Below are 24,127 nucleotides of genomic sequence, written 5' to 3'. Positions count from 1 at the left end.
AACATTTTTAAGGTTTTGAAAATCGTTTAAAAATGATGCCAGTAAACTACAGTAAAATATTTACTTTATACTTAAAATTAAATCTACTCATTGTCAAATTAGTTAATAAACTGTTTAAATAACTTGGGCCATGTCGTCTAACCTAACCGGATTAGTTTAGCCGTCTTTCTTCTTCGTACGACACAGGTTCCGTTATTATCCAGATTAAATACAAAGAAATGTATTAAAAAACTAACATACTGTATATTTATTTAGTAAAATATTTATTAATTTAATCAATAAAATTAATTAATTCAAAACATATAATGTTTATTAAAGTAACAGAAACAGTCATTTTTCAGATTATTTTCAAACATAACATTTCGTATAAGAAACGACGTCATATTTCACATTGAAGAAATCGATGGTTTGCGATTTTCCTAATCCTTACATTGACACATGTTGAGACACTGTAACTCTTTATGGTAACTAAACAGTATGGTCCAAGAAAATAGAAATATCACTGAAAAAAAAAATGAAAAAAAAATAACTATTAGGTGTTACTATAACCCATTACTTTTGACGTTTTATTAAGGGGATAGGAAAGAGCTATTTATTAAGGGGCAAAGGGTAGGCAATATTCGGCAAAAATTATTGATCTAGCAGCCTTTTTCAAAATGCCGACTAATTTTAATGTGAAAAAATATTTAGTTTTCCTAGTTATAATACTTTTAAAGTTATTTTTCTCTGAGTTGTATCATAATTGAGAATAATGTACTAAAAATGTTGACCGGTTGATAACCAATTTTGGACAACTATTTTTAAAGTTTTTAAAGGTTTAAAACGTAAGACGGGTAGTGGAGTTTAAACGTTAGGATATTAAACCGGTTATTGACCAGTCAACATTTTTAGTAGGTTATTCTCAATTTAAAAATGTCATGAAATATATGCGTCACCATTTAAGTTAAGAGAGGGGTAAAAACAAAAATAAATGTGAAAAATGTAATTCACATATATAAAAACAATATTATAAAACAAAAATTGTAATTTCTTATTAAACCCTATGAGTGGCCCATGCTAAAATAATCACCCTGTTTATAGGTAACAAAAAAATAAATTGGTTCGGTGGACAAGTTTTAGTCTATATTTGTAAAAAAAATTAACGTTTTCCGTTCCCTTTAACAAAATGTTTTATGCTAGTTTTTTTTTAAATATCAGCTATTTTTATGGGAAAGGGGAGACGTGGCAGTGATCCCGAATCAGCAATACCGTGTACACATGTGTAAAGTTTTTAAAATTAAAATAAAACGCTCACTACAGTTTATCGTTGTCAGTACTATGGAGATGACCAGCGAACCCTGTTGTTTCTGCGTCAGAGCCGCCGTTCTGATGTCGACGGGTCCGCCGCCGCCGCCACTTCGGTTCGTTGTCAACGCGTCGTCGAATTGGTCGCTGCCGCTGGCCCTTTGTTTCAGCGGAGTATGCGTGGACCCCGATTTGGACTTTTTCGATTTGTTCGACGTTTTCCGTTTGCCGTTTTTCGCTTTGCCCCCACCTTTGGTATGTGGCGACTTGGGGATGACCGTCGACAGCGGCACGACCACGGTGTTGTTTTTTATCTTGTCCAAGTCGTAGGCCGGTTCGCGCTTTATCTTGTCCAAGTCGTTGGCCAGTTCGTGCCACGAACAGTCCAGCAACCACAACACCTCTGGACACCGGGTGTCCAAACAGATGTTCCTAATCAACGCGTCCAAATGCAACACACTGAGTAAACACAACGTACACGGTGTCCCGCGTAGTAGACCTAACCTTTCTGTACGTATAATCCCGACTGCTAAAGGTCAAATCCTCTTGGGACACTTCGGGCCACGGTGCAAATAGGAAAAATTGTCAAAGGGGGAGAGGGTTTATTGAATAATAAGTTTCTTGTGAAAAACACATTTTTTGATATTGGACTTTGGAGCAAGAATTAAAATAAGATATTAAAATAAGCAAAATTTTAATGAGATAGTAAATAATTGAATCAATTTAACGAATAATGTAACTTCGAAGCCCAGCAATTCGTTTTCAAATATTTAAATTTATGAAAATGTTAAAACTTTTTATATTAATTACATTTGTTTCGTTTTTTTTTCTTACTTCTCGTTTATGTCTAATTGTAGAATAGCAGCCCCAACAATTAAAAAATTATAAAATATTTGTTAAATCTTAACTGCTCTAAATCGTCATTAAATATTGGCTCGGGTCAATAGTTTCAAATAATTTACATTGTATACTTCTTGTGAATTGGTTGTATATAAAAAATGTAAATAAAAACTATTTTTATTGATTCAAATTGGGAAAAATTAACAGAACTATACCTTAATGTATATTCTAGTGGGGGCTATTTGTGTCACAGCGCTCTCAGGACAAAGATTGCAAAGTTATGAAGAGCTAAAAATTATAATTAAGTAGAAAATTGACTACGGAGCCTTATGGAAAGTAAAAATATTGTTAAGTTAATTTGCCAAAAGTCGCAATCTGCGAAATAGCCCCATTTAGATTCAAGTGACAGGTCTAAATGGAATGTGTATATTTTACCTGGTGTTGCTGGCACTGAAGTAAGAACGAAACACAAGCGCCGCCCATAAGGTCAGAAAAATAGTCCACAGTATGGTCGCCGTTGAAATTATTTTAGACGAATCCTAAACATTAAAGTGCAGGTTAATGTTTGGTAAACGTTAAACGGTAATACTGGGATGGAAGTTGTCGTTAACTCGGCAAAAGCTACAAAGTAATCTTGTATAAAAAAAAAAAAGTCAAAACAGAATTAGTATTTTTAATTTACTAAACGAGGAACATGATAAAGTTTACTGTTGAAATGATATTGCTAAAAAGTAATTATTGTAATTCTCACATCTAAAACATTACTAGACCAAATACTTGAACAAAATATAGGTACACTTATGAATTAGGTTTTTCTAACGAGGTGAAGGCGTTCACTTAATTAAGGGAAACAATAAGGGCGATATTAGATATAAAAATTTAAAAAAAAAATTTTAACTTTTTTAATGGTTATTAATATTAGCCTTAGAAAAAGCTAATATAACATATATTTTAATTAGCTATTAAATTGATTTGTATTGTTTTGATTTATTTTTTGAAGAAACTTGAAATACATTTAAGTTAAAATCTATTTGTATTCATGTTACATATTTTAGCGTAAAAAGTAATATGAAATTAATATTTTTCATTATTATTGTTTAGATAGTTTTTTTTCAGTTCAAGTACTGTTCTAATAATGAAAAATAAAAATTGTACACAAACAAATTATATTTCAATTAAACTGCTTAACTTCCATCCCGGACCGATCAATGTGCGCATAAAACTTACTTTGTACGCTCCCATAATGGCTAACAACCAAATGACAATCATTAAAATATTGAAAAGGAACATAATGATCCATGGAACTATGTACAAAAACAAAAACAATATACTAAATAATGCAAAATTTGTGCGTGCTCATATTTTTTGAATTTACAAAACAAACAAAAAACACAATAACCGCACGACAAAATTATTTTAGTTAGCCAGTCTAATAAAGTGCTTATCATATTGAACGATATTAAGGCCATACTTACGCGGTTCTTCTCCATTGAGTGAAAAGGCGTTTATCAATATCGTGCACACAGCCAATGTCTGAAATGGAACAAACACATGACGTTTTACCGATGAAACTTACACTTGCACATAATTGGGTTTTTTTTTTTTACTTCCATACAATAAACAAAGAGGAGATCAGGATCACACCGAGCTGTAACGCCAACTGGCCAAATAAATTCCTGAAGATCAACATTTTCTTCGATCACAGTCGCCGAGAGCCGAGCACATTTTACTGAACTTTAGAGTATTGTTTTCCAACACATGTCGTCCGTCGATGAAAACCTATTGATTTTCAAATGATAATTTTTTTCATAGTAACGGGGATTCGAACCGGCAGTTATTCAAATCCTACTATATGCTGGTCCATTACTGTAAACCTAACCTTCCAACTCCTGCAATATATAATAATAATAATATTCTTCTTGGCGAGTAAATAGTAAATACCGCGCAAAACCGTGACTTTATTCAACTAGGACTGTACCCGTTTGAAACGGCGCATCCAAATTGGTCAATTTTTTTTTATCACAGTCCGTTAACAAGGTGTGAAAATATAGATAATACCCGTTTTTAATTACGTGAACTTGCATAAAAATAAATTGACAGTAAAAATGAAACGGTTAAGTTACGTAGGTCAACATTTTTGATACCGATGTGTTATATTTTTTAATAAAAAAAAAAAAAAAGTTTTAAAAATATTTAAACATTTATGAAAAGAATAAATAAAATTGTTTGCTCACAATCGGGCTATTGTATTTTAAAACCACAAACATGGGGAAATTAATAAAAACTTTTTATTATTCTAAATTTAAAAAAATTAAAAGAGTAATTTTAAAAAAAACCAGAGCCTGGTTATATTATTTACTTGCAGCTAATAGTTCTAGTCTACAACCCCTTAAACAGCCCTAGTGTTTATAATACAATATTTACTTAAGTAATTATTTATTTTTTAGCAAAAGAACATGGACATGAAAAAATGCCTCGGGATGGATGCGTGGAGCTACTAGTAGACGAGAAGCGATTTGGAATTAGTACACACGAGTTAGTTAATTGGTTACACCGTTAGCGAGACTTGAATTAAAGAGGAATGCATGTCGGGCAATAAGGTAGTGAAAATAAAATAGTGAAATGGGTAATAGAGATTGGTGTAGAAAGATCTAAAGAAGATGATGTTAACCTTGGAGAGTTGGAAGTAGCGGAAAGAAACATAATGATGGTTAAAGAAAAGTATGTAGAGAGTCGATTTAGCTGATGGTCCTCATTTGTGTGGTAGGTATAAAGCGCAAAAGATAATTGCTAAATCTTAATTATCATCTAAGATAATATGTGAGAATGGTCGCATTAAATTATATTAGTTATTTTTAACACATTATTTAGTATAAGTTCTAAATTAAATCTTAATCCCGAATAATTTAATGTTTTCAAATGTAATGCAATTTAAGGTATGATGAAATGCATTTTAAATTTTTTTTCCAATTTAATTTTTATAAATTAATATAACTTATAAAAACGACAAATAATACACTTTTTTTATTAATTTGTTATTTCACATTTAATACAGCTGAGGCGCGGGAATAGACATTTTTTTAAGTAAGCAGTACCGTCAATTATTGTAAAAAAAATTTAATTATTATTAGAAACATACATTATGACATTATTTGTAAATATTATTTACTAAAAATTACATCTATGGAGTGATGACCATTTCATCCACACAAGTTTGAAGACGTGCAAAACGGGCAAGAGATCTTCAATAACGCCTTTTTACCCTCTCAACGTTTACCGGGGTTCTTACAGCCCTTCTTGGGCCTGGTGGTTTCATTTTAATCTCTGTTCCTCATGTCCAAAATTAATTTACCCTTATCGTAAGTCCAAAATCCTCCAACACATGATGTCTAAAATGTCATGTCTTGGAGAGTAAAATAACATCTCCGCCAACTTTCTACCAATCCTACAAACTTAAAATTATACACAACAAAAAAGGTCTATTCCCGTGTCCCACCCTGTAAATGCAAATTTATTATTACTAATTTAAGGCATTTTTTTGTTATTTACATTTATTATTCAGTTTGCATTAACATTTCATTCAAATTGAAGCGCATTCCTTTAGAGATGGAACGCATTTACGTACTATGTATTTATTGGTTGGATACATGGAAGACCAATTAGATTAGATTTTCATCCAATTGTTTTTGTTTTGCAGATAATTCAGATTCGGAAAGCGAGTGTTCGAGCAATTTGGGATTGGCCAAACAGTACAACAAAAGAAACCATCAGTCGTTGAAGATATCCAAGGCTGAGAGAGACGAGGGATTGCCGACCAAGACGGGCGATTTGCTGGAATCAGACGGGCAAAAGAAATCGCTTTACCCAATAACGTATCGCAGCAAAGAAGCGCTGTTGCAACGTTCCGGGCCCAAGAACCCGCTAATCGATGTCAGTAATTTCATATTTACACTCAGCCTAGAGTTCCAAATACAATTAATCAATGAAACTGGAATCATCTATATGGCCGACGACACTCTGTCGAAATTGTTCAGTATGTTCGTAACCAGCATTTTTTGCAACTGTAGATAGCACAGTACCCTTTACGAAATTGAAAATTACCAAAAAAGATTTTGTCGTTTCGCCTAAACCACGCTTCAAAATATTGTGCCAACGAAGTGAAAAACGACAACAAGTAACCATCTTCTCTAATGTTACTTGCATGTCTCTGATAATCTATTTCAAAAAATTGTGTATCGTCACAGAAGTCTTTGCCCAAACACAGTGGACAAGGCGTCAAGTTAAGTTGTCGTACCAACAGCTTCACAAGCTGAAGCTCATGGTGGCTGTTTTGGTAAGCTAGTATTACTGTGACTAAAGCAACTGTGGCAACAAACAGCAATGTCGTTGGTGTCATTAACTGAGCGCAACGTAAATGCACGAGCAAGTGGCTGTTAGATATTAAACGAATAAATCATATTTACTTCACTTATAGGAACAACACAACTACAAAACTAATAAAGTAACACTGCAAAGATGCTATGCTGCCGCGTTATGAACAACGTTAGAAAGAGATAGATGGTTGTTAGGTTGACCATGGAATAAAAATTGAAAAGACATGGAATAATAATAATTTAAATATATATATGACAATACACCAAATGGAAATTTATAATAATTAAATCTTATTTAATTATTATTTATTATTGTGTTATGCGAAATTGTAAAACATTTTTAAACGTTGTAAACGATTTTTTAAATCGGTTAAGCCTCTAATGCACGCCAACGTTGAACAGTATGAAATGTCCAGATGAGAATCCTAAATAACAAATAGTAATAAATTTCCAATATATATTTTTAAAAAATGCAATAACTACTTTTTCTCGATCTTCAAAGACAGATTCGTTTTTTATGGAACTGACTACAGCTGACCAATCTTGCAAATTTATCTTCACCTAAAAAATATTAAAAATATATTAACATGCTTTATTAGTAACTAAATGGAAAATGTTGCTGATTTCTTTTTATATATTTTAAACATGTTGTGGTTTAGAATTTAGATGATGAAATGTTTAAAAACTGCTAAGACATAAATCAGTTTGGTATTAGCTATTTGAAACCATTACATCTAACATCTTTGTTATCGCCTTATAAAATTAAAAAAAATAAAAACCTTAAATTTATTTGAAGTCTAAAAATTTTATTTTTGAAAGTTTTATTTTAGTTTTTATCAAAATATGTATTTGTATGTACCTTAATAATCTTAATATGCCAGGATACAAACTGACTAAATTGATCTACATAGTCTTTAGCTTTTACATAACAAGTGGTAGCTTTAGTGAAATCTCCACGCTCAACAAAATGGTCACCGATGTACATAAAATTTTTATATATGTTATGCCTGGTTGAGCACGTAAAAGATTTTCTTAGCTTTTTATCAAGGTGTTCATATCTACAAGCCGCTTTTTTTGACATTATCTTCAGCCTATGTTTAAATTCACGTTCATGAACATCTGACTGCCTAATTCTATAAAATAAAACATTAAAAAATAATTATAACAATAGATGAAGTGTTATAATATAACATACTTAAAATTATTTTGAAGTTTATAATGAACCAATTTAAATAATTCGGTATTCAGAGTTTTAAGGACATACGAAAGAGCTAATCGCAGTGCATCACCACATATTTTCGGAAAATGTTGAGCAATGAACATTATTCTGTTAATCCGTGTTAGGCCACTGTACTTATCAACATACTCTTCCAGATTCTGTAATACATACACATAAAGTTTTATACGAAATAACAATACAAGCAAAACTCAACTTACAAATGAGTCAATGTCAATGTCAATGCACAGTTCAGATGTTTGATCAGTACACACGCATTGTTGTTTACTCAAGACATTCTTAGCTTCTCAATTTCTTTTGTATTTTTTTTGGAATGGATCACTTGCCTTCTGATAATGTTTGTATGATAATATCTATTGATCTCTTTTGCTTTTACCATAGCTTTGTTGTATATTTCTGGGCTTCTATTTGGATATGTGATACTAAGGGCCTATAATTCATAAATATATATTATATTATACATTTCATATATATATATATATATATATCTATTTGTTAAAATAAGAGTTATAAACTACTCAATATTTACTTACTTTATTCAGCAAGTCAAAGCTACCATTTATATGCCCATCCTGTACAAGTTGCACAAGTTTACTTTCTAAATCGGGTAAAGGTATATTAAGACACACTGCCATTTTTCTTATATCAACATAATCCAAGGGCCTGTACACAGAAATAACCAAAATAGATAACAGAAATCAAGTTTTTAACACACAATAATTACCTTAGATATTCCAACATTGTATTGTGGCCGATGGCGGAGTAGATTGTTTTTATATGAGATCCAATGTACATATCGAGAAGCAATAATGGCTAAACAAGAAAAAATTATATACTGTGATTATAAGTTATTTATACTAAGCCAAAACAACGTAAAATAACCTGTATGTTAAGATATCAACGTAAATGACACAACGATATAAGGTATTGAACATGGTATTGGAAGGGTCGGGTTTAGTTGTCGAGCTCGAGCATATTTGAGGGAGAGGACGGCAGTTATAAGAAATAAAAATAAAATGGATAACAGTTTGTATTACAGAGTTTGTTGGTTGATAAAATATACCACCAGATAAGACCCAGTCAAAATCTTTTAAAATAATTATACCTTAATATCATCGAGCGTTTTCAAATATGCATTATATTTAATATTGTGCAACTGGAAAATTGCATCAAATATCTTGGGTTCCAATCCGAAAAATGGTTTGAAAGATCTAGCACGAAAAAAAATGTAAACTATGGTTAGATAGGAATACATATAAAAGTAACAACTAAAACCTAGTTAAGAATAATTAGGAAAAAACAATATAAAATGTTTAATACTTACTTGTTGTCAATTATTTTGTCTTTTAATTCTAAGCGGTTAAATGAAGCTAAAGCACACAATCCACAGTATATAGCGACATTATTTTTGGTCAATACTTCAAAATCATCATCGTAATGATAAAAATTAACTTCTAAGAAATTGTCAGCTGCTGATTTGTAGCAACGATTTTTTAAATCGGTTAAGCCTCTAATGCACGCCAACGTTGAACAGTATGAAATGTCCAAATGAGAATCCTAAATAACAAATAGTAATAAATTTCCAATATATATTTTTTAAAAATGTAATAACTACTTTTTCTCGATCTTCAAAGACAGATTCATTTTTTATAGATCTGACTACGGCTGACCAATCTTGCAAATATATCTTCACCTAAAAAATATTAAAAATATATTAACATGCTTTATTAGTAACTAAATGGAAAATGTTGCTGATTTCTTTTTATATATTTTAAACATGTTGTGGTTTAGAATTTAGATGATGAAATGTTTAAAAACTGCTAAGACATAAATCAGTTTGGTATTAGCTATTTGAAACCATTACATCTAACATCTTTGTTATCGCCTTATAAAATTAAGAAAAATAAAAACCTTAAATTTATTTGAAGTCTAAAAATTTTATTTTTGAAAGTTTTATTTTAATTTTTATCAAAATATGTATTTGTATGTACCTTAATAATCTTAATATGCCAGGATACAAACTGACTAAATTGATCTACATAGTCTTTAGCTTTTACATAACAAGTGGTAGCTTTAGTGAAATCTCCACGCTCAACAAAATGGTCACCGATGTACATAAAATTTTTATATATGTTATGCCTGGTTGAGCACGTAAAAGATTTTCTTAGCTTTTTATCAAGGTGTTCATATCTACAAGCCGCTTTTTTTGACATTATCTCCAGCCTATGTTTAAATTCATGTTCATGAACATCTGACTGCCTAATTCTATAAAATAAAACATTAAAAAATAATTATAACAATAGATGAAGTGTTATAATATAACATACTTAAAATTATTTTGAAGTTTATAATGAACCAATTTAAATAATTCGGTATTCAGAGTTTTAAGGACATACGAAAGAGCTAATCGCAGTGCATCACCACATATTTTCGGAAAATGTTGAGCAATGAACATTATTCTGTTAATCCGTGTTAGGCCACTGTACTTATCAACATACTCTTCCAGATTCTGTAATACATACACATAAAGTTTTATACGAAATAACAATACAAGCAAAACTCAACTTACAAATGAGTCAATGTCAACCTCGTAGTAAGTATCTTCTTCGTCATCTTCATTTCCTTCATAAAAGATGGGAAGCTAAAACATAAACAAAAATGTATTTTCTATCTGTAGAACTCGTGTGTTTACAAGCTTAATTGAAAATAATTAAACAATAGGTAAGTACAAAAAGATATCTCACCATTGCCATGATTATTTTTTTCCTGGGATTTTATTATTTATAAGATACTGCACCACTGACTCGAATCAGTAAACACTAATTTCGGATGTAAATTTTACAATATTTGCGCTGCATAAATATCCCACTTCGCAAGATCCCTGTGGAATACTTAAACTTCAGTACAACATGTCAATCGATATTGTTATAATAGATAGATAAACTTACGTATGATATTAGTATAATTTGGTTACTTTTATAGGACAACACAAAATCTAAGCAACAACGTCGATGGTATTCCTTTATATTCGCGTCAACGTAATAATCGCTACGCCTACTCGGCCGCGCAATTGCAAATAAAAACAAAATGGATAGTGTATATTGCAATCAATACATTAAATGCGAACGGACGCTTCCAATGTAGATTGTGCAGTGCGACCACTAAACGTTATTATTATTAGTTGTGTTTAGATATAACATTATACAAAAAAACCATTTTAAAAAATCGCCGTCACTTTTTGGCTTACATCGAAAGTGACTCTTCTGCTTTCATCTAGAGAGCCTATATAAGAATTTTCTCTAAAATAAACTATTTCATTTAATTTGTGGTAAAAGTATGAAAATGTTCATAACGATTGAACGTTAGTAAAATATACGATAATTCGATAATATTGTTTGGTTGGCGACACTGATGAACCGTTACTCCCAGGTCCATGACAAAGGGCCAATCAGAGCCACGCAGGAGAAGGCTTTATAGTAGTTTTATTATCACAGAACAAACATGAGATAACGTACTATATTTTTGGAATAAAAATTATTGCTTGGCTACACCCGACACATATAGATTTACATAAATTATATTACCATACACTAGAGTAGTGAACACCAAACTTTCAACGCATTATTTATAAGTGTCGCCAGCTTTTTAATATAAATACTCCACTGTGCGTCACCTAAAACGGAGTCGCTTCTTATGAATATTTGTTTATTTATTCATTTTTTTATTTATTTATTCAGGTGTTGCTTTGAAATATAAAACTAACCACAATACCGTAAAATGTACCTACTATTGTCTAAAAAAGATGTTATTGTTATGATATTTTATCCGAATATAAAAAGTATATATATAAAAGCATTGTAATAATAATATTATGCTTAAAATCGTGTGTTTGAGATTAGTTTCAATTATTTGGCCGTAAAAATATGTTTAATTTATTTATTGACACTTGTACATTTTCTGTGATTTTTATCCTTAATTTATAAAATAAAACTCTTACTAACCAGTAATCTATAAACCTCTGGACACCAGGATAAAATAATACAATTTGTAGGTGTCCATATAGACTGAAACAAGCATCCCACAAGAGCAAGGAATAAAGTATTGCGGGCCTGTCTAAAGTCAATCATAGAGCTGAGAGATGGAATAATAATAATTTAAATATATATATGACAATACACCAAATGGAAATTTATAATAATTAAATCTTATTTAATTATTATTTATTATTGTGTTATGTGAAGTTGTAAAACATTTAAGGATATGTATTTCATTATTTTGTCGGGTATCCAATGCTTTCGTATGATGTATTGTTTTAAATAGATATGTATATAGTATATCGTTAATAAATACTTAAAAACCATTACAATTTCATTCAAATTTTATCAATGAATATTCTGTTTTACTTTTTATAAAACGCGTATGTTTTGAAAAATAGATTTTCTTTACAAACTCAATAGACAATTTATTGTATCACAGATCTGCATCAAAGTTTAAACAAAGTCACTAGGTATTGTAAAATCACTACTTATATGTTTCTTTTTCAAGTTACGACCAATATAATATAATTATATGCAGCTGGCAAATAAAAATGTAATGTCAGAGCAAAAGTACGTAATTCAGGAGAGTATGCACCAGACTTGTGATGAATTTGTCGCATAAATAAAGCAGTTTCTACATTAGGTAGACTCCTTTAAAAAAAAAAAAATATATATATATATATAAATTCTTTAGGGTATAATTTTACAAATAAACAAAAGTAAGAACTATACTGTAACCAAAAAAATTAATAGACATAACACAACAATTTTATTATTTTTATCACCAATAGTATATTTTTTATTTAAAAAATATAAACATATAAACACAAAGCCCCAACATCATTTTGATTTCACTAAAAAATTCAAAGAAGTTATGCTATTCATACATTATTAAAACGAGTAAATAAATATTATATTTAGAAAAATGTTCTTCATCGCTAAATAAAATTGTATTACGAGTGAAACTGTTAACAACGGTCCATTTTGTTTTGTTCCTCAATGAAACTGTTCATAGATATTTAAATATATCTATAAAAGCCATGGATATGACATCACATTTTACTGAAAATTAACAAATTAATACACAGTCATTGCAATAATGATAAAAATGTTTGAGATAGAATCAGTTTTAATATCAATGGTTCTTATTAGAAATATTTTAGGTGGATAAAAATTGACAATTAAGACGTACAATGAAATTTTTAAAAATTATTTTGTGAAGAACATATAAAATATATAGTAGTTAACCATGTAGTGTAAAAAGATAAAGGAGGAGAATATTTTTTGTGATGAGCCATTAATATTACAGTAAAAGGATATGGATCAACGATACTTAAATTCATGATTGGATGTCAGGATTGCATAAAATCCGAGCCGTCTTTGGTAACAAATCCATAGAACATTGAACACTGAACGTAACCTTATCAACTAAGCCATTTAACACATACAGCAATAACTATAAAAATTAAATCAAATTAATTTTTTTATACAAAAAATACGTTTTTTTAACATATATTTGACATTATTATAATATATTTACCTTGAGTAATGAAAAACAATTTTCATTAACTTTCTTTTCATCTTTCAGATGATCAGATGTCAGATTTTTTTATATCTTCTTCATCCACTAAAATAAAAAAAACACATTAGAAGTTGCTTTATTTTGAGATTTATAAAAAATTAAAAACAAAATATTTTCTAAATTACTTGGCATTTATAGTAAATTTCTTCCTTCTTCATCATCAAAGACTTCGACCATTTCAACATTGAATAATTTCTTACATGCTTCTATAATATATTGTTTGAAATTAAATAATAAGTAAATAAGATAAGATAAGAAAAGTAAAATTTAATTAACAAATTACTCTAAAAAAAATTACTTCCATATAGGTACCTACTATCACATAACATTAACAAAATGTATATACAATATTATATTTATAAAAAAAATACATAAATTTAATAACAATTACAAGTATAAGGAAGAACATACCCAGTTTAAATACACTAGGCACAGCTTCTTTTATTAACATTTTTTTACCAGTAAAGCTCAAGTTATAGTCAGATTCTATAAAATGACTACTGCATATTTTTGTATGCGTCGTCGGAGTAAAATCTGGTTGAAACATACGTATCGCATTTGCCCATTTTAAAAGCATTTCATGATTTCTAGGCCAGCTTTGAAACAAATTATATTATTATTAAAATCATTGATTATATATTATTAGTATATTACTATTAGTAATATACCTATGATCAATATTCAAATGTATAAAAATATAATATAAGTAAATAATGTCTCAACTTACCGATGCATGATGCAATCTTTATTTGATTTTGTTTTGCACGAACGAATGACACATTGAAAAACCATTATAAGAAATTAAACGAAATTCAATATTTTAATTACTAACAAGAATAATTAAATTATTTTAATATAAAAATTTCGTTATCGGGTATTATCATATTACTATTTCTCCCATGACCAACCTAACAACTCTCTGTCTCTTTTTAACGATGTCGACATTCGGACCTCTCTCTCTACTATCAGTCCATTTCTTTATAGGTCTATGATAGCCACAGATATAATAACATGTCTCTCTCACTGCAATCAGTCCAAACTTCATGTTTAACCTGAAGTTAGTAATATATTTTGTTTGTTTGGTTTGTTATTATCAATCTGACAATTGATATGTAATTTGGATTTCTTAATTCGCACGTGGAGTGTGGACGGCACCCGCTAATTGTAGTACAGAATAGATGAAAGGTTCGTGAATCATGGTAGAACTTAAAAATGATGAAGTAACGTTGAAAAAAATAGAAGGTGGAAGCATTATCAGCCACCCTCCACTTTTTTCAGAAGACGGAAGGTAGGTAGTTTTAATATTTTAGAAGTTAGGAAAAACCACCAGAACAGTAAATTTAAACAACAAAAATCAAAACACTATTTTACAACCGCATCATTGTCGGTTAACCAAAGTCAATACGCGTCGTATCAAATACGGAAACATTTGTTAAAAATTACTTTAGTAATAGCAGTAGTTGTTACTACTCTAGTAGTAATAAGAAACAACAAACAAAAAAAATGTTTAAAAATAAATTGGTGAGATTATGAACACCATCCTGTTTTGTGGCACTGCAGCCCTTTTTTTTTATCTTTTTATAGTCTAAACGATGTAGGTATATTATGCTGAGCACAGATATTCATAAAAAAAAACATGATATTTTGATTAGTACGCAAAATTATACCAGTGGTTTTAAATAGGCACCTTCCAGTATAAATTACTATTATTTATGATTTTTATTTAAATGCAGTTGTTTAGACTTGGAAAAGAGATGATACTAATACATGTTTGTATTTTATTTAAATATGTAGATTCCTTTACGTTGGATGTGGAACGGGTATCAACTGCTATAGTGTGAATACTGGAAAATTAGTTGCAAATTATGCAGCTCAAAAAAATTTTGGTAGAATTGTGAATATATGTTTTCACCCATCTAATAGTAAACAATTAGTTGTTAGCCAGTATAATGGCTTTATTTCTTTCTGGGATTTGGTTGGCAGTCAGTCGGCTAAGAACATTAAAAATGAGGTATTATTTTGTTTATTAGTTTATTTCTATCGATAGTTATAAGGCAAGATGGTCTATGCAACTTGACATATACTATTGAATGTAGAAAAATATGCTTCATTCAATGACCACACGCAATCGATATGATGAATGTTGTAAAAAAATATGTTAAATCATTTTTTTTTTTTTTTACGTACAGGAATTATGTATTGAAGATTGTTATATAACAAATGGGCTTTGTTTGGCAAAATGTTATAATTTATATAAGAATGATATTATTTTTATTTCTTATAAATCACTAACGAATGACGATAGTGATGTGAAAATTGGTATTTTTTCGTTGGACAATGGAACATTGCTTCATAGTTTTAATGAGACGTAAGTTCTGGGTTAAGATTTTAAATGTTGTAAATGTTATATTGTATTGCCAATGTTTTTAACATATTTGTTTAGTTTTACAGATTTACCTCATATTTGGTCGTTAGGAGGCCTAGAGACCATTCCATTTTTAGCAGCAGCTAATAACGATACAATACAAATTTATAATTTATTAACTCTCAAAAAGAACAAGTGAGTTAATAGTAATTTTTTAGCCTTAATGCAGCAAAACTGACAACTTATTTATGTAATAGTATACTAGAAATATTTTTGACATCTTATACAACTATAATACTATAATATTATTATATATTTAAATAGAAACAGATAATTGGACAATTATTTTATCTATGATATCAATTCGTTAAGCATAAGTATTTTTTTTTTTTTTTTTTGTAGAATAAAGTTGGGGTCTGAGCGTCTGGTAACTGTTGTACAGTGTCATCCGATTTTAAATACCCTAGCAATCGGAGATAATACAGGAAGAGTAGTTTTGTATTACAATGTAACCCATAAAAAGACCAGAACACAAACTGTTTATCATTGGCATACTTTACCAGTTAATGATATAATTTTTACAAGTACTGGTAAGATATAAAAGAGTGGCTATAATATATACAATTTTATCAAAAATATGAAGTGAACTTTTTTTAAAGATAACTAAAAGAAAAAAAGAGCACTTTATCAACATTATTATTATAAATATAGACATTTAAAAAAAATTCTATTGTTAAAAAATGTAAAATATGTTAGGCAACCAGTTTTATAGCGGAGGATCAGAAAATGTATTAGTAAAATGGTTTTGTGAAAATATCGAAGCTCGGCATTTTTTACCCAGGCTTCCAGCTAATATCATACACTTGGCAGTGTCCACAGATAATCAGTATGCTGCAATTTCAACTAAGGATAATGGTAAATAAAATTAATTAAAGTTATTGTTGAATAATAAATTATACCTACTTGTGTGAGCTAATGTGATATATTAGCGGTTTGACTGTTGCAGAAATCAATAGTCAACCACCAACTAGCAATCAAACTATAAATGATCACTTTAAATCACTTATTACATTTTTTACTTGATGAGATCTTTCTACTTTTCTAAAACTATTTTAATATTTCAAACTAGTAATATACAATTTGCTTAAAAAAATATTTTGTTTTTCAAACAGCAGATTAAATAATGTGATATTTACTATTAAACCCATCATAAACTTAATTAAAATAATATTTATTTTTAGGCATTATAATTATCAATTCGCAGAATAAAATACACTCAACTGTACAAAAATTCACTTGGGGTGTTCATGCGTCAACAGTGAGTTTTTTATTTCAAAAAGTATCCCTAAATATTTGTAATTTTAGCATTGTCATAACAGTAAAAGTTAAACATATTGTATTGTGTCAATTTATTTAACTATTTATGTTAGGTAAAAGAATTCGAGAATGTCTTTCCAGCCGGTGTTGCATTTGATAGACGTTCAAGATCACTTGTTACAAATGGATGGCCTGGCTATATTCAATTTTATTCACTAGATCAATCACAATTAAGGTTTAATGTAAGTATAGTATAGTGTGTTACTAATTTAATATTATCCAATTAAATGATCGAAATTTGTTATTTTCCAACTAGATGGATGTCGTATGTCAAAATTATGTAACACAAACCAGAGATCAAGGCGTGTACAATGCTAATGTATGTTCATTGGCAATAAGTGATGATAGTGTATGGATAGCAACTGTAGAACGCCGACCATCCGATAACAAATATATTACAGACGATGTGCTCAAGTTTTGGTCTTTTGATGAAAAATTACAAATGTAATACTGTTAATTTTTTTTAAGTAGTTTAAACTTTATTATTTAATATAATTATTTATATTTGTTTTACAGTTACTCGTTAAACACGTATACAAGTTCTGTAGACAGAATTTCAAAAATATGTTTTCGTCCATTTTTGAACTGCAATGATCTACATATGGCTGCTACGATTCATGAAAATTGTTACAAGTTATGGACACCATATTCGTTTTTAAAAAATGATAAAAGTTAGTAACAAATTTAATTAATTTCTTTATTATCTCTAACTTGAATATCGACCTTACTTAATGGTAATACATAACTAAAAAACGCTATTCAAATTAAGCCAAAAAAAAAAATACCAATAATTTAAAAAAAAATTTAATTTACATTGTTGTATATAAATGAGTTTAAATACTTTTCAGATAACAAAATGAAATCTTGGCATCACGAATACACAAGCATAGAGTACCACAATCAACCATTGAATGCTATTAGCTTTTCTGAAGACGGTTGTATTCTTGCTGCATCTTTTGGCCCCAGTATCATTATTAAAGTTGTTGAAGACCCTAGTGATTATAAAACAAGTCTAACGCACGGATCTGAACACATTAGGTATTAAACATTTTATTTATTTATTAACAGTTAAGCTTAAAAGTAAAGTATATTTTAACTATGCTAAAATTATGTATTAAACTATACTTTTTACAGTAAGTCAGACTAGCAGAAAAGCCATCACACAATTTTCATGTGTATATTTTACAGTAATACTTGTTAGGAGCTTCAACGTAAATGATACAATACACCCATATTTTTCAGCAATATTGTATTGTGATAAAATATTCCTTTTTTTTTTAAAAATTTTAATGTGATATCAATAGGTAAAAGGCACAAAGTTATTAACAACATCATTAATATTATTTATGATCCGAATTTATACATTCAACACAATAAAAACAGCTATATGTTTTTCCAAAGGGGATAACTTGCTCATTTGTGGTGATATAATGGGTTGTCCGTAGTTTGATAAATAGTCACTTATAACAGTTGAACAGATGTCTAAAAGTTTTATAATATTATTTAAAAACCATTTAATTTGATGATATAAATTTGAATAATCTTTGTAAACTATCACTTTTATCATTTTGTTTTTTTTTTTAGATTTTTGGAATTCGGTAAAAATACAAGCAGTTGGATGCTTGTTGCTGCATCAAACAATCGACTTTTAGTGTGGAACGTTATAAGCGAGACTTTACTAAAGACTATTTGGATTCAAGTCAGTCAGTTAATAGCTGACCCACTATCCGAGTACATGGCTATTTTCACACCTGATAATGATTGTGAGTGTTTAAAAATTAATTTTACAATTAGTATAAGTGGGCCAGTTAATTGAAAATCAACTGTCCTTAATATAATTTAATTTTTGTTTTATTTAGTAATTGTCTTTACTCCGAACAGCAATGAAGTAGCTTATAAAACTAAAAACATTTTCGGTGACAACAACAAACACACGTCTATATTATGGGCATTGTTTGCACCCAAATCAAAACATAAAGACGGATCAGCCAATTCTTGGTTGGATAAATCTACACTTTACTTCTTGACAAACCAACAAGTAATAGATTAAAAATACTATTAAATGTCGATTTGGTTGTTTTAATTTTTTGGATGTTTTTACTTAAGGAACTATTGAAATTTGAAAAGACTGATAATCTTCAAAATTTGATCGAAGCTTATGTCGATGATAACTTTACCAATTTGACACCTCTCGGACGTTATATTTGTAATAAAACCCTTAGTAACGACAACGCTTCCAAACTGCCACAGTTTGATTCGTCCATTGAAGAGGACAAAAACGCTTTTGAAGTAAGGACAAATTTTGTAGTTTGTAGTCTGTATTTTATTTCAATAAATAATTCTTTACAGATACTCGACGAACCGGCTCATTTGATGTTACCGTTAGAAACTCAACTGGAACGCATGTTACTTGCGTGTTTGAAAAATTATTAATATTATTGAAATATTGCGTAACATTTTTTTTTATGAATTGTATTTTTAATTTTGTTATAAAATGAGTGATCTATACAACTATTAACAAGCTGTAACATTATATGATTCAACTTTTTAATTTTAATCAAAATTATATTTTTCCTATTTAATGCATTATAGAAATTTTAAATTTAACTTTAACAATGTAGGCCTCGGCTGCTGAAGTTGTTGACCTAGTAACTACAACTTTTACAGTAATACAGTTAGATTAATGTTGCCACTGTTATAAGAGAAACATTCTTCCCTGATTTCCAATTTATTGTGAAATCTTCCAAATAAAACTTAATCATATTTTTACTTAACATCAACATAATATTTTTAATTTTAATTTATTCTTCCCATAATTATATTTTTTCCGACAATTTTGGAAATCAATTAAAAAATATAAATACTTCATACTTTAAACCACTAACCATGCTAAAAAAAAAATAGTACAACAAGATTTTTAAAATACAAAAATTAAATGTTTTACGATTATTTGAGATTTTTATTTGTGTAGAGATGAAATTGCTTTTTTCGCAGCTTCGTCTAAATTTGATGCAAACTGAATGAGCAGCCCCGAGTCTTCTAAAAGCTTCTTTCCAGCATTGACATTTGTTCCTAAAAAAAAAATTACTTTAGAGTGTATCCATTGCAATCAACTGGAATATATCTATACACAATAGATTGTGTCTTACCCTCTAATCTAACTACTAAGGGGACAGTCATGTTTAATTTTTTTGAAGCATTTATTAAACCTTGAGCAATAGTTGCACAGTTTACAATTCCTCCGAAAACATTCACTAAAATAGCTTTCACAGACGAGTCTAAAAGGAAAAAAATGTGTTACATTGTAAAGCAACTACGAACACATAATTATAAATAAATATGAGTTACCCAATGTCAAAAGGTTGAAAGCTTCATACACTTGACTTTCATTGACATTTCCACCGACATCTAAGAAGTTGGCCGGCTCGCCTCCATGCAGTTTTATAATATCCATAGTCGCCATTGCAAGACCAGCACCGTTCACTGTAACAAAACCCTTGTTATTAGTTAAAAAAATTGATTTTTTTTTTTAATGTAAATATTTATTTTTAAGAAAAATTGTTGGTTTTTTTATTATTATTACATATATACATTGGTATTAACCGCAAAGTTAGGTTTTAAAACATTTAAGAGAACTGTACCCAAGGATACACACAAATCATAGTTTTCAAATAATTTGTAATTATACTCCCTCCCAAACAAGAAGTCAGATGGGGGCAGGCACTGTTTGAATTACTTACTTATTATATGTATTGAAATAAAATATGATCTACACATCAGTTTAAAAGTACAAAAAAACCAATTATAATATAGTTTGAATAATTGTATAGACATTTAGAGTTTCAAAGACTGGTATCTTACCCAAACATCCAATATTTCCGTCCATGCCAATATAGTTCAAATTGTGTTTATGAGCTAGAACTTCCCGAGGATCTGATTCACTAGTATCGTCTAATTTGAATATGTCTTTGTGTTTGAACTCGCTGTTGTCATCAAATTGAATTTTAGCGTCGACACATACGACTTGGTTATCAGACGTCTCAACTAACGGATTTATTTCTATTTGAACAGCATCCACAGCTAAAAAGAATTCCCATAGCCTTTTGATTTCATATGCAGCCTGTAAGATTAACGCTAATTAAATAATTATTAAGCGTAAAAATCAATAAAAACAAAACCTTACTTTGCTTAACAGTGGCCCTTCAAAGTTTAAGAATTTTGCTACGTCCAATGCTTTTTCATCTGTAATACCCTCGTATATATCAATAGGAATTTTTTTTATTAATTCAGGGGAATTGACAGCTACATCTTCGATATCCATGCCTCCCGCTGGAGATGCTATGAGTACAGGACCGTTTTCACTTCTGAAAAATTACATTAGTAACCGTAAATAGTAAATTAAGTCGCTAAAACCAATTTGTAGAGTATTTTTTTTTTTCGACAATTAATTAAAACCATAAGTTATTAAGAAGAAAGAAGGTAAGCACACTTACCTATCCATTAATATACAAAAATAAGTTTCACGCTTTATGTCAACCGACTCGGCTACCATGACTTTATTTACTAGTATACCATCCTTCGGAGTTTGCTTTGTAATTAAATTGTATCCCAACATATTTTTTAATATATCATAAATTTTTGTTTGGCTTTAAAAATCACAATATAACATTAAAATATTTTCAATAAATAAATTAAATGCAGTTGTGAGTTTGACTTGAGCTATTGTCGGCAAACTAAACAACTGTTTGGCATGTCGTTTCACCAAAACTGTTTTATTATATGCTGGATAAACATCAAATTTAGATCTTAGCAAAAGTATATTTTTCTATATTAAACAAATAAAAAAATCTATTTCTGTACATTGTGGAACACCAGAAACTGTGATGAAGAAAAAAGCATTAGTAAAATCTACAAATAACTATAATAAAACGTTTTTGCTGAAATGAGAACCCTAAAATATTCACCAGTAGCAATACATACTCTTTTGTAACGTGAACACCTCCTTTAAATCCATTACTAAAGTGACCTTTTCCTCTTCCACCGGCTAAGACTTGAGCTTTTAAAACATACTCGTTGACATCTATAAAGTAAAGATAATTAATGAATTTTCGACCAACTTAATTTTACAAAATAAAAACTACTTATTTGTATAATATTTGGTAAGCTAATGTAGCAGCTATGGCTGTGTCACTTTCACTTTCCGCTTTACTTAGTTATTGACATAATAAAAGTAAAAATTATAATAGTAAAAATACTAACTGAAAGATTTCAATATATCATTTGTTTCATCAGCATTTTCAACAATTTTAAACTTTTGCACTGCCACTCCATGACGATGAAGTAAGTCTTTGCTGTGACATTCTAATAAATTCAAATAGCGAGATTGAATATTCTAAAATAACAAAATATATAAATGTGTTAATATCTTTTTTACTGGATTTAATATAGTTTATTAAGAATTTTTTTTCCTTAAGTTGTTCTCCGGATCTTCTAAAATAATATTAAAATAATACAAATTACCTTTATGGGAAGACTTTGTAGAGAAACTTGAGCATTTTTATTCTTAAAAATTTGTTTCATAAATTGAGACATTTTCCTGTAGTTTACAGCCTAAAATAAGAAAATGATAACAAATTAAATAAGACTAGAATTTCAAATTTGCTTAAAATAATATATACAATGTCAATAATTATTGAATTATCAGTTATATATAGTATATGTACAATTATCTGTATTAAATGTAATTATATTCAAAATAAACTATTCAAATATGTTTTAACATGGTCTACTTTAGATTAGTTAACTTTCATAAATGGCATTGAGAAGTGTTTAAGTAAATAACCTATAAAAAATACTCGTTGTCTTCGAGTGCCTCACATATAAGGCAGTAAAATGTTGCAGTCATAAAAATGCATCAGTATTGTATTTTGTGATCTAGTATGATTAGTAAATAATTATCATGGTTCTATAGATTCATTAATTACTGAAATATCAAAAAACAAGTATGTAGATTTTAATAAAATAACAGTTTAGAATAATTACTTTTAAAGTTATTAGAGTTTTAAAATTTAAATTGCGAAGTGGAGTGCAGTTAAGTAATACTCACAGATAAAAATAATACTTTACATATTATCATGTTCTAAACTTTTAACACAAAAAAAACTTTAAAAGTAACTATTTAAAACTGGCTATTAACCGTTCAACGTTTTCAACGTCAATTTTATTTACCTTTGAGCAGAACGAATTTTGCTAAAAATGCCCCCCTAATTAGGATGATGCGTGAATACAATGCCATTGTATAGTTTTGTACGGAGGCTTATTATTTTTTTTTTTGTTAGTAATTCTTTTGTTGTACTATTTTTTTTCCTTTTATACTGTTACATGTACCTACTTATTTGTATTATTTTTTTAAAAGCCGATTGGCGTTAATTTATAAATAAATAAATAAAATAAATAAATTTTACTTATGAACACATACTAAATTTAATGCTTACCTTCGATAATTGAATAATAATGTATAATCAGCCTTGTTGCTCGTAACTTGTTTGTAATATGTTGTTACAGTATGGTGTGGAAATGATTATTTACCATTGATCTATGGTAGGAAAAATATTATAAATACCGGAAGTACAAGGTATTTTTCACGGTTTATCAACGTTCGTACTGAAGACCTGCTGTTTATTTTCATCTGTTAATGAGCAGCATCACATGCCTACAGAAGTTTGTACTTTGTTGATAGTCAATTAATGATGTAGGCAGGACAGTATTAATATCACGGACCGGTCATGACTGTTATCAATTATTATAATCACAAGACTGGGCGCGTGACAGTGTAACTGATAGCGCAGAGCGGTTACTGGTTACTCCAATAAGGGCCCGGGTAAAATCATAATATTATTCTCTCTATGATCCACAACTAAAAAATAATTTTTCTTCTCCAAAATTAAAAAAGTTTTCCCGGGTTAGATAGTCGTTTTTCACATAAAAAAAAAAATCTGTTTTACACTTTTTTTTTTTCATATAAGCTAAATA

The 24,127-nt window shown here is 29.2% G+C and overlaps 4 protein-coding genes and 1 long non-coding RNA gene across 9 annotated transcripts in view; 2 read left to right on the top strand and 3 right to left on the bottom strand.

The window, feature by feature from the left end:
* Positions 1-378: 378 nt before the first annotated feature.
* Positions 379-11,163, bottom strand: LOC126844526 (COP9 signalosome complex subunit 1-like). Of its 5 annotated transcripts, XM_050582795.1 has the most exons (20): positions 10,683-11,159; positions 10,479-10,615; positions 10,304-10,375; positions 10,062-10,243; positions 9,726-9,999; positions 9,350-9,427; positions 9,059-9,291; positions 8,840-8,945; positions 8,459-8,547; positions 8,268-8,397; positions 7,935-8,164; positions 7,693-7,874; positions 7,357-7,630; positions 6,981-7,058; positions 3,740-3,903; positions 3,600-3,657; positions 3,352-3,428; positions 2,560-2,663; positions 1,295-1,716; positions 393-502 (listed from the first exon to the last, which is right to left on the bottom strand). In XM_050582795.1, the coding sequence occupies exons 2-11, from the start codon at positions 10,485-10,487 to the stop codon at positions 8,003-8,005; spliced, it is 1,335 nt and encodes a 444-aa protein (XP_050438752.1). In that variant the 5' UTR covers positions 10,488-10,615; positions 10,683-11,159; the 3' UTR covers positions 393-502; positions 1,295-1,716; positions 2,560-2,663; positions 3,352-3,428; positions 3,600-3,657; positions 3,740-3,903; positions 6,981-7,058; positions 7,357-7,630; positions 7,693-7,874; positions 7,935-8,002. The 5 variants fall into 5 exon arrangements, with proteins under 5 accessions (XP_050438753.1, XP_050438752.1, XP_050438751.1 ...); XM_050582794.1 differs by having other exon boundaries at positions 3,600-3,903; XM_050582796.1 differs by lacking the exon at positions 1,295-1,716 and having other exon boundaries at positions 379-502; positions 3,600-3,903.
* LOC126844529 (ferritin heavy polypeptide-like 17) overlaps positions 8,472-24,127 on the top strand; it is a 49,528-nt gene continuing 33,872 nt past the window's right edge. The window contains exon 1 of the mRNA XM_050582801.1: positions 8,472-8,476. The gene's annotated coding sequence lies outside the window, so the exon portion shown is untranslated. The remainder of the gene's footprint in view (positions 8,477-24,127) is intronic.
* Positions 12,567-14,236, bottom strand: LOC126844532 (uncharacterized). Its single transcript, XR_007686587.1, has 5 exons — positions 14,081-14,236; positions 13,765-13,949; positions 13,479-13,559; positions 13,312-13,398; positions 12,567-13,227 (listed from the first exon to the last, which is right to left on the bottom strand). It is a non-coding gene; the product is annotated as an uncharacterized LOC126844532 (long non-coding RNA).
* LOC126844524 (WD repeat-containing protein 75) lies at positions 14,464-20,044 on the top strand. The gene is made up of 15 exons (XM_050582789.1): positions 14,464-14,641; positions 15,148-15,364; positions 15,543-15,721; positions 15,797-15,913; positions 16,121-16,308; positions 16,475-16,633; positions 16,960-17,036; positions 17,149-17,277; positions 17,352-17,539; positions 17,612-17,766; positions 17,944-18,133; positions 18,680-18,858; positions 18,955-19,133; positions 19,202-19,384; positions 19,445-20,044. Exons 1-15 carry the CDS (start codon positions 14,550-14,552, stop codon positions 19,526-19,528), a joined length of 2,316 nt encoding a protein of 771 aa, XP_050438746.1. The 5' UTR covers positions 14,464-14,549; the 3' UTR covers positions 19,529-20,044.
* LOC126844528 (succinate--CoA ligase [GDP-forming] subunit beta, mitochondrial) lies at positions 19,776-23,860 on the bottom strand. The gene is made up of 10 exons (XM_050582799.1): positions 23,590-23,860; positions 22,616-22,705; positions 22,355-22,487; positions 22,076-22,175; positions 21,589-21,741; positions 21,279-21,459; positions 20,957-21,215; positions 20,444-20,578; positions 20,245-20,373; positions 19,776-20,167 (listed from the first exon to the last, which is right to left on the bottom strand). The coding sequence occupies exons 2-10, from the start codon at positions 22,685-22,687 to the stop codon at positions 20,055-20,057; spliced, it is 1,275 nt and encodes a 424-aa protein (XP_050438756.1). The 5' UTR covers positions 22,688-22,705; positions 23,590-23,860; the 3' UTR covers positions 19,776-20,054.

Source organism: Adelges cooleyi, unplaced genomic scaffold (assembly GCF_023614345.1).
Source record: "Adelges cooleyi isolate 19-005CV unplaced genomic scaffold, UGA_ACOO_1.1 ACOO_flye_CR_arks_rails_tigmint_CR_PRNA_651, whole genome shotgun sequence".
NCBI lineage: Eukaryota > Metazoa > Arthropoda > Insecta > Hemiptera > Adelgidae > Adelges > Adelges cooleyi.
This window is presented reverse-complemented; position numbering and strand designations above follow the sequence as displayed.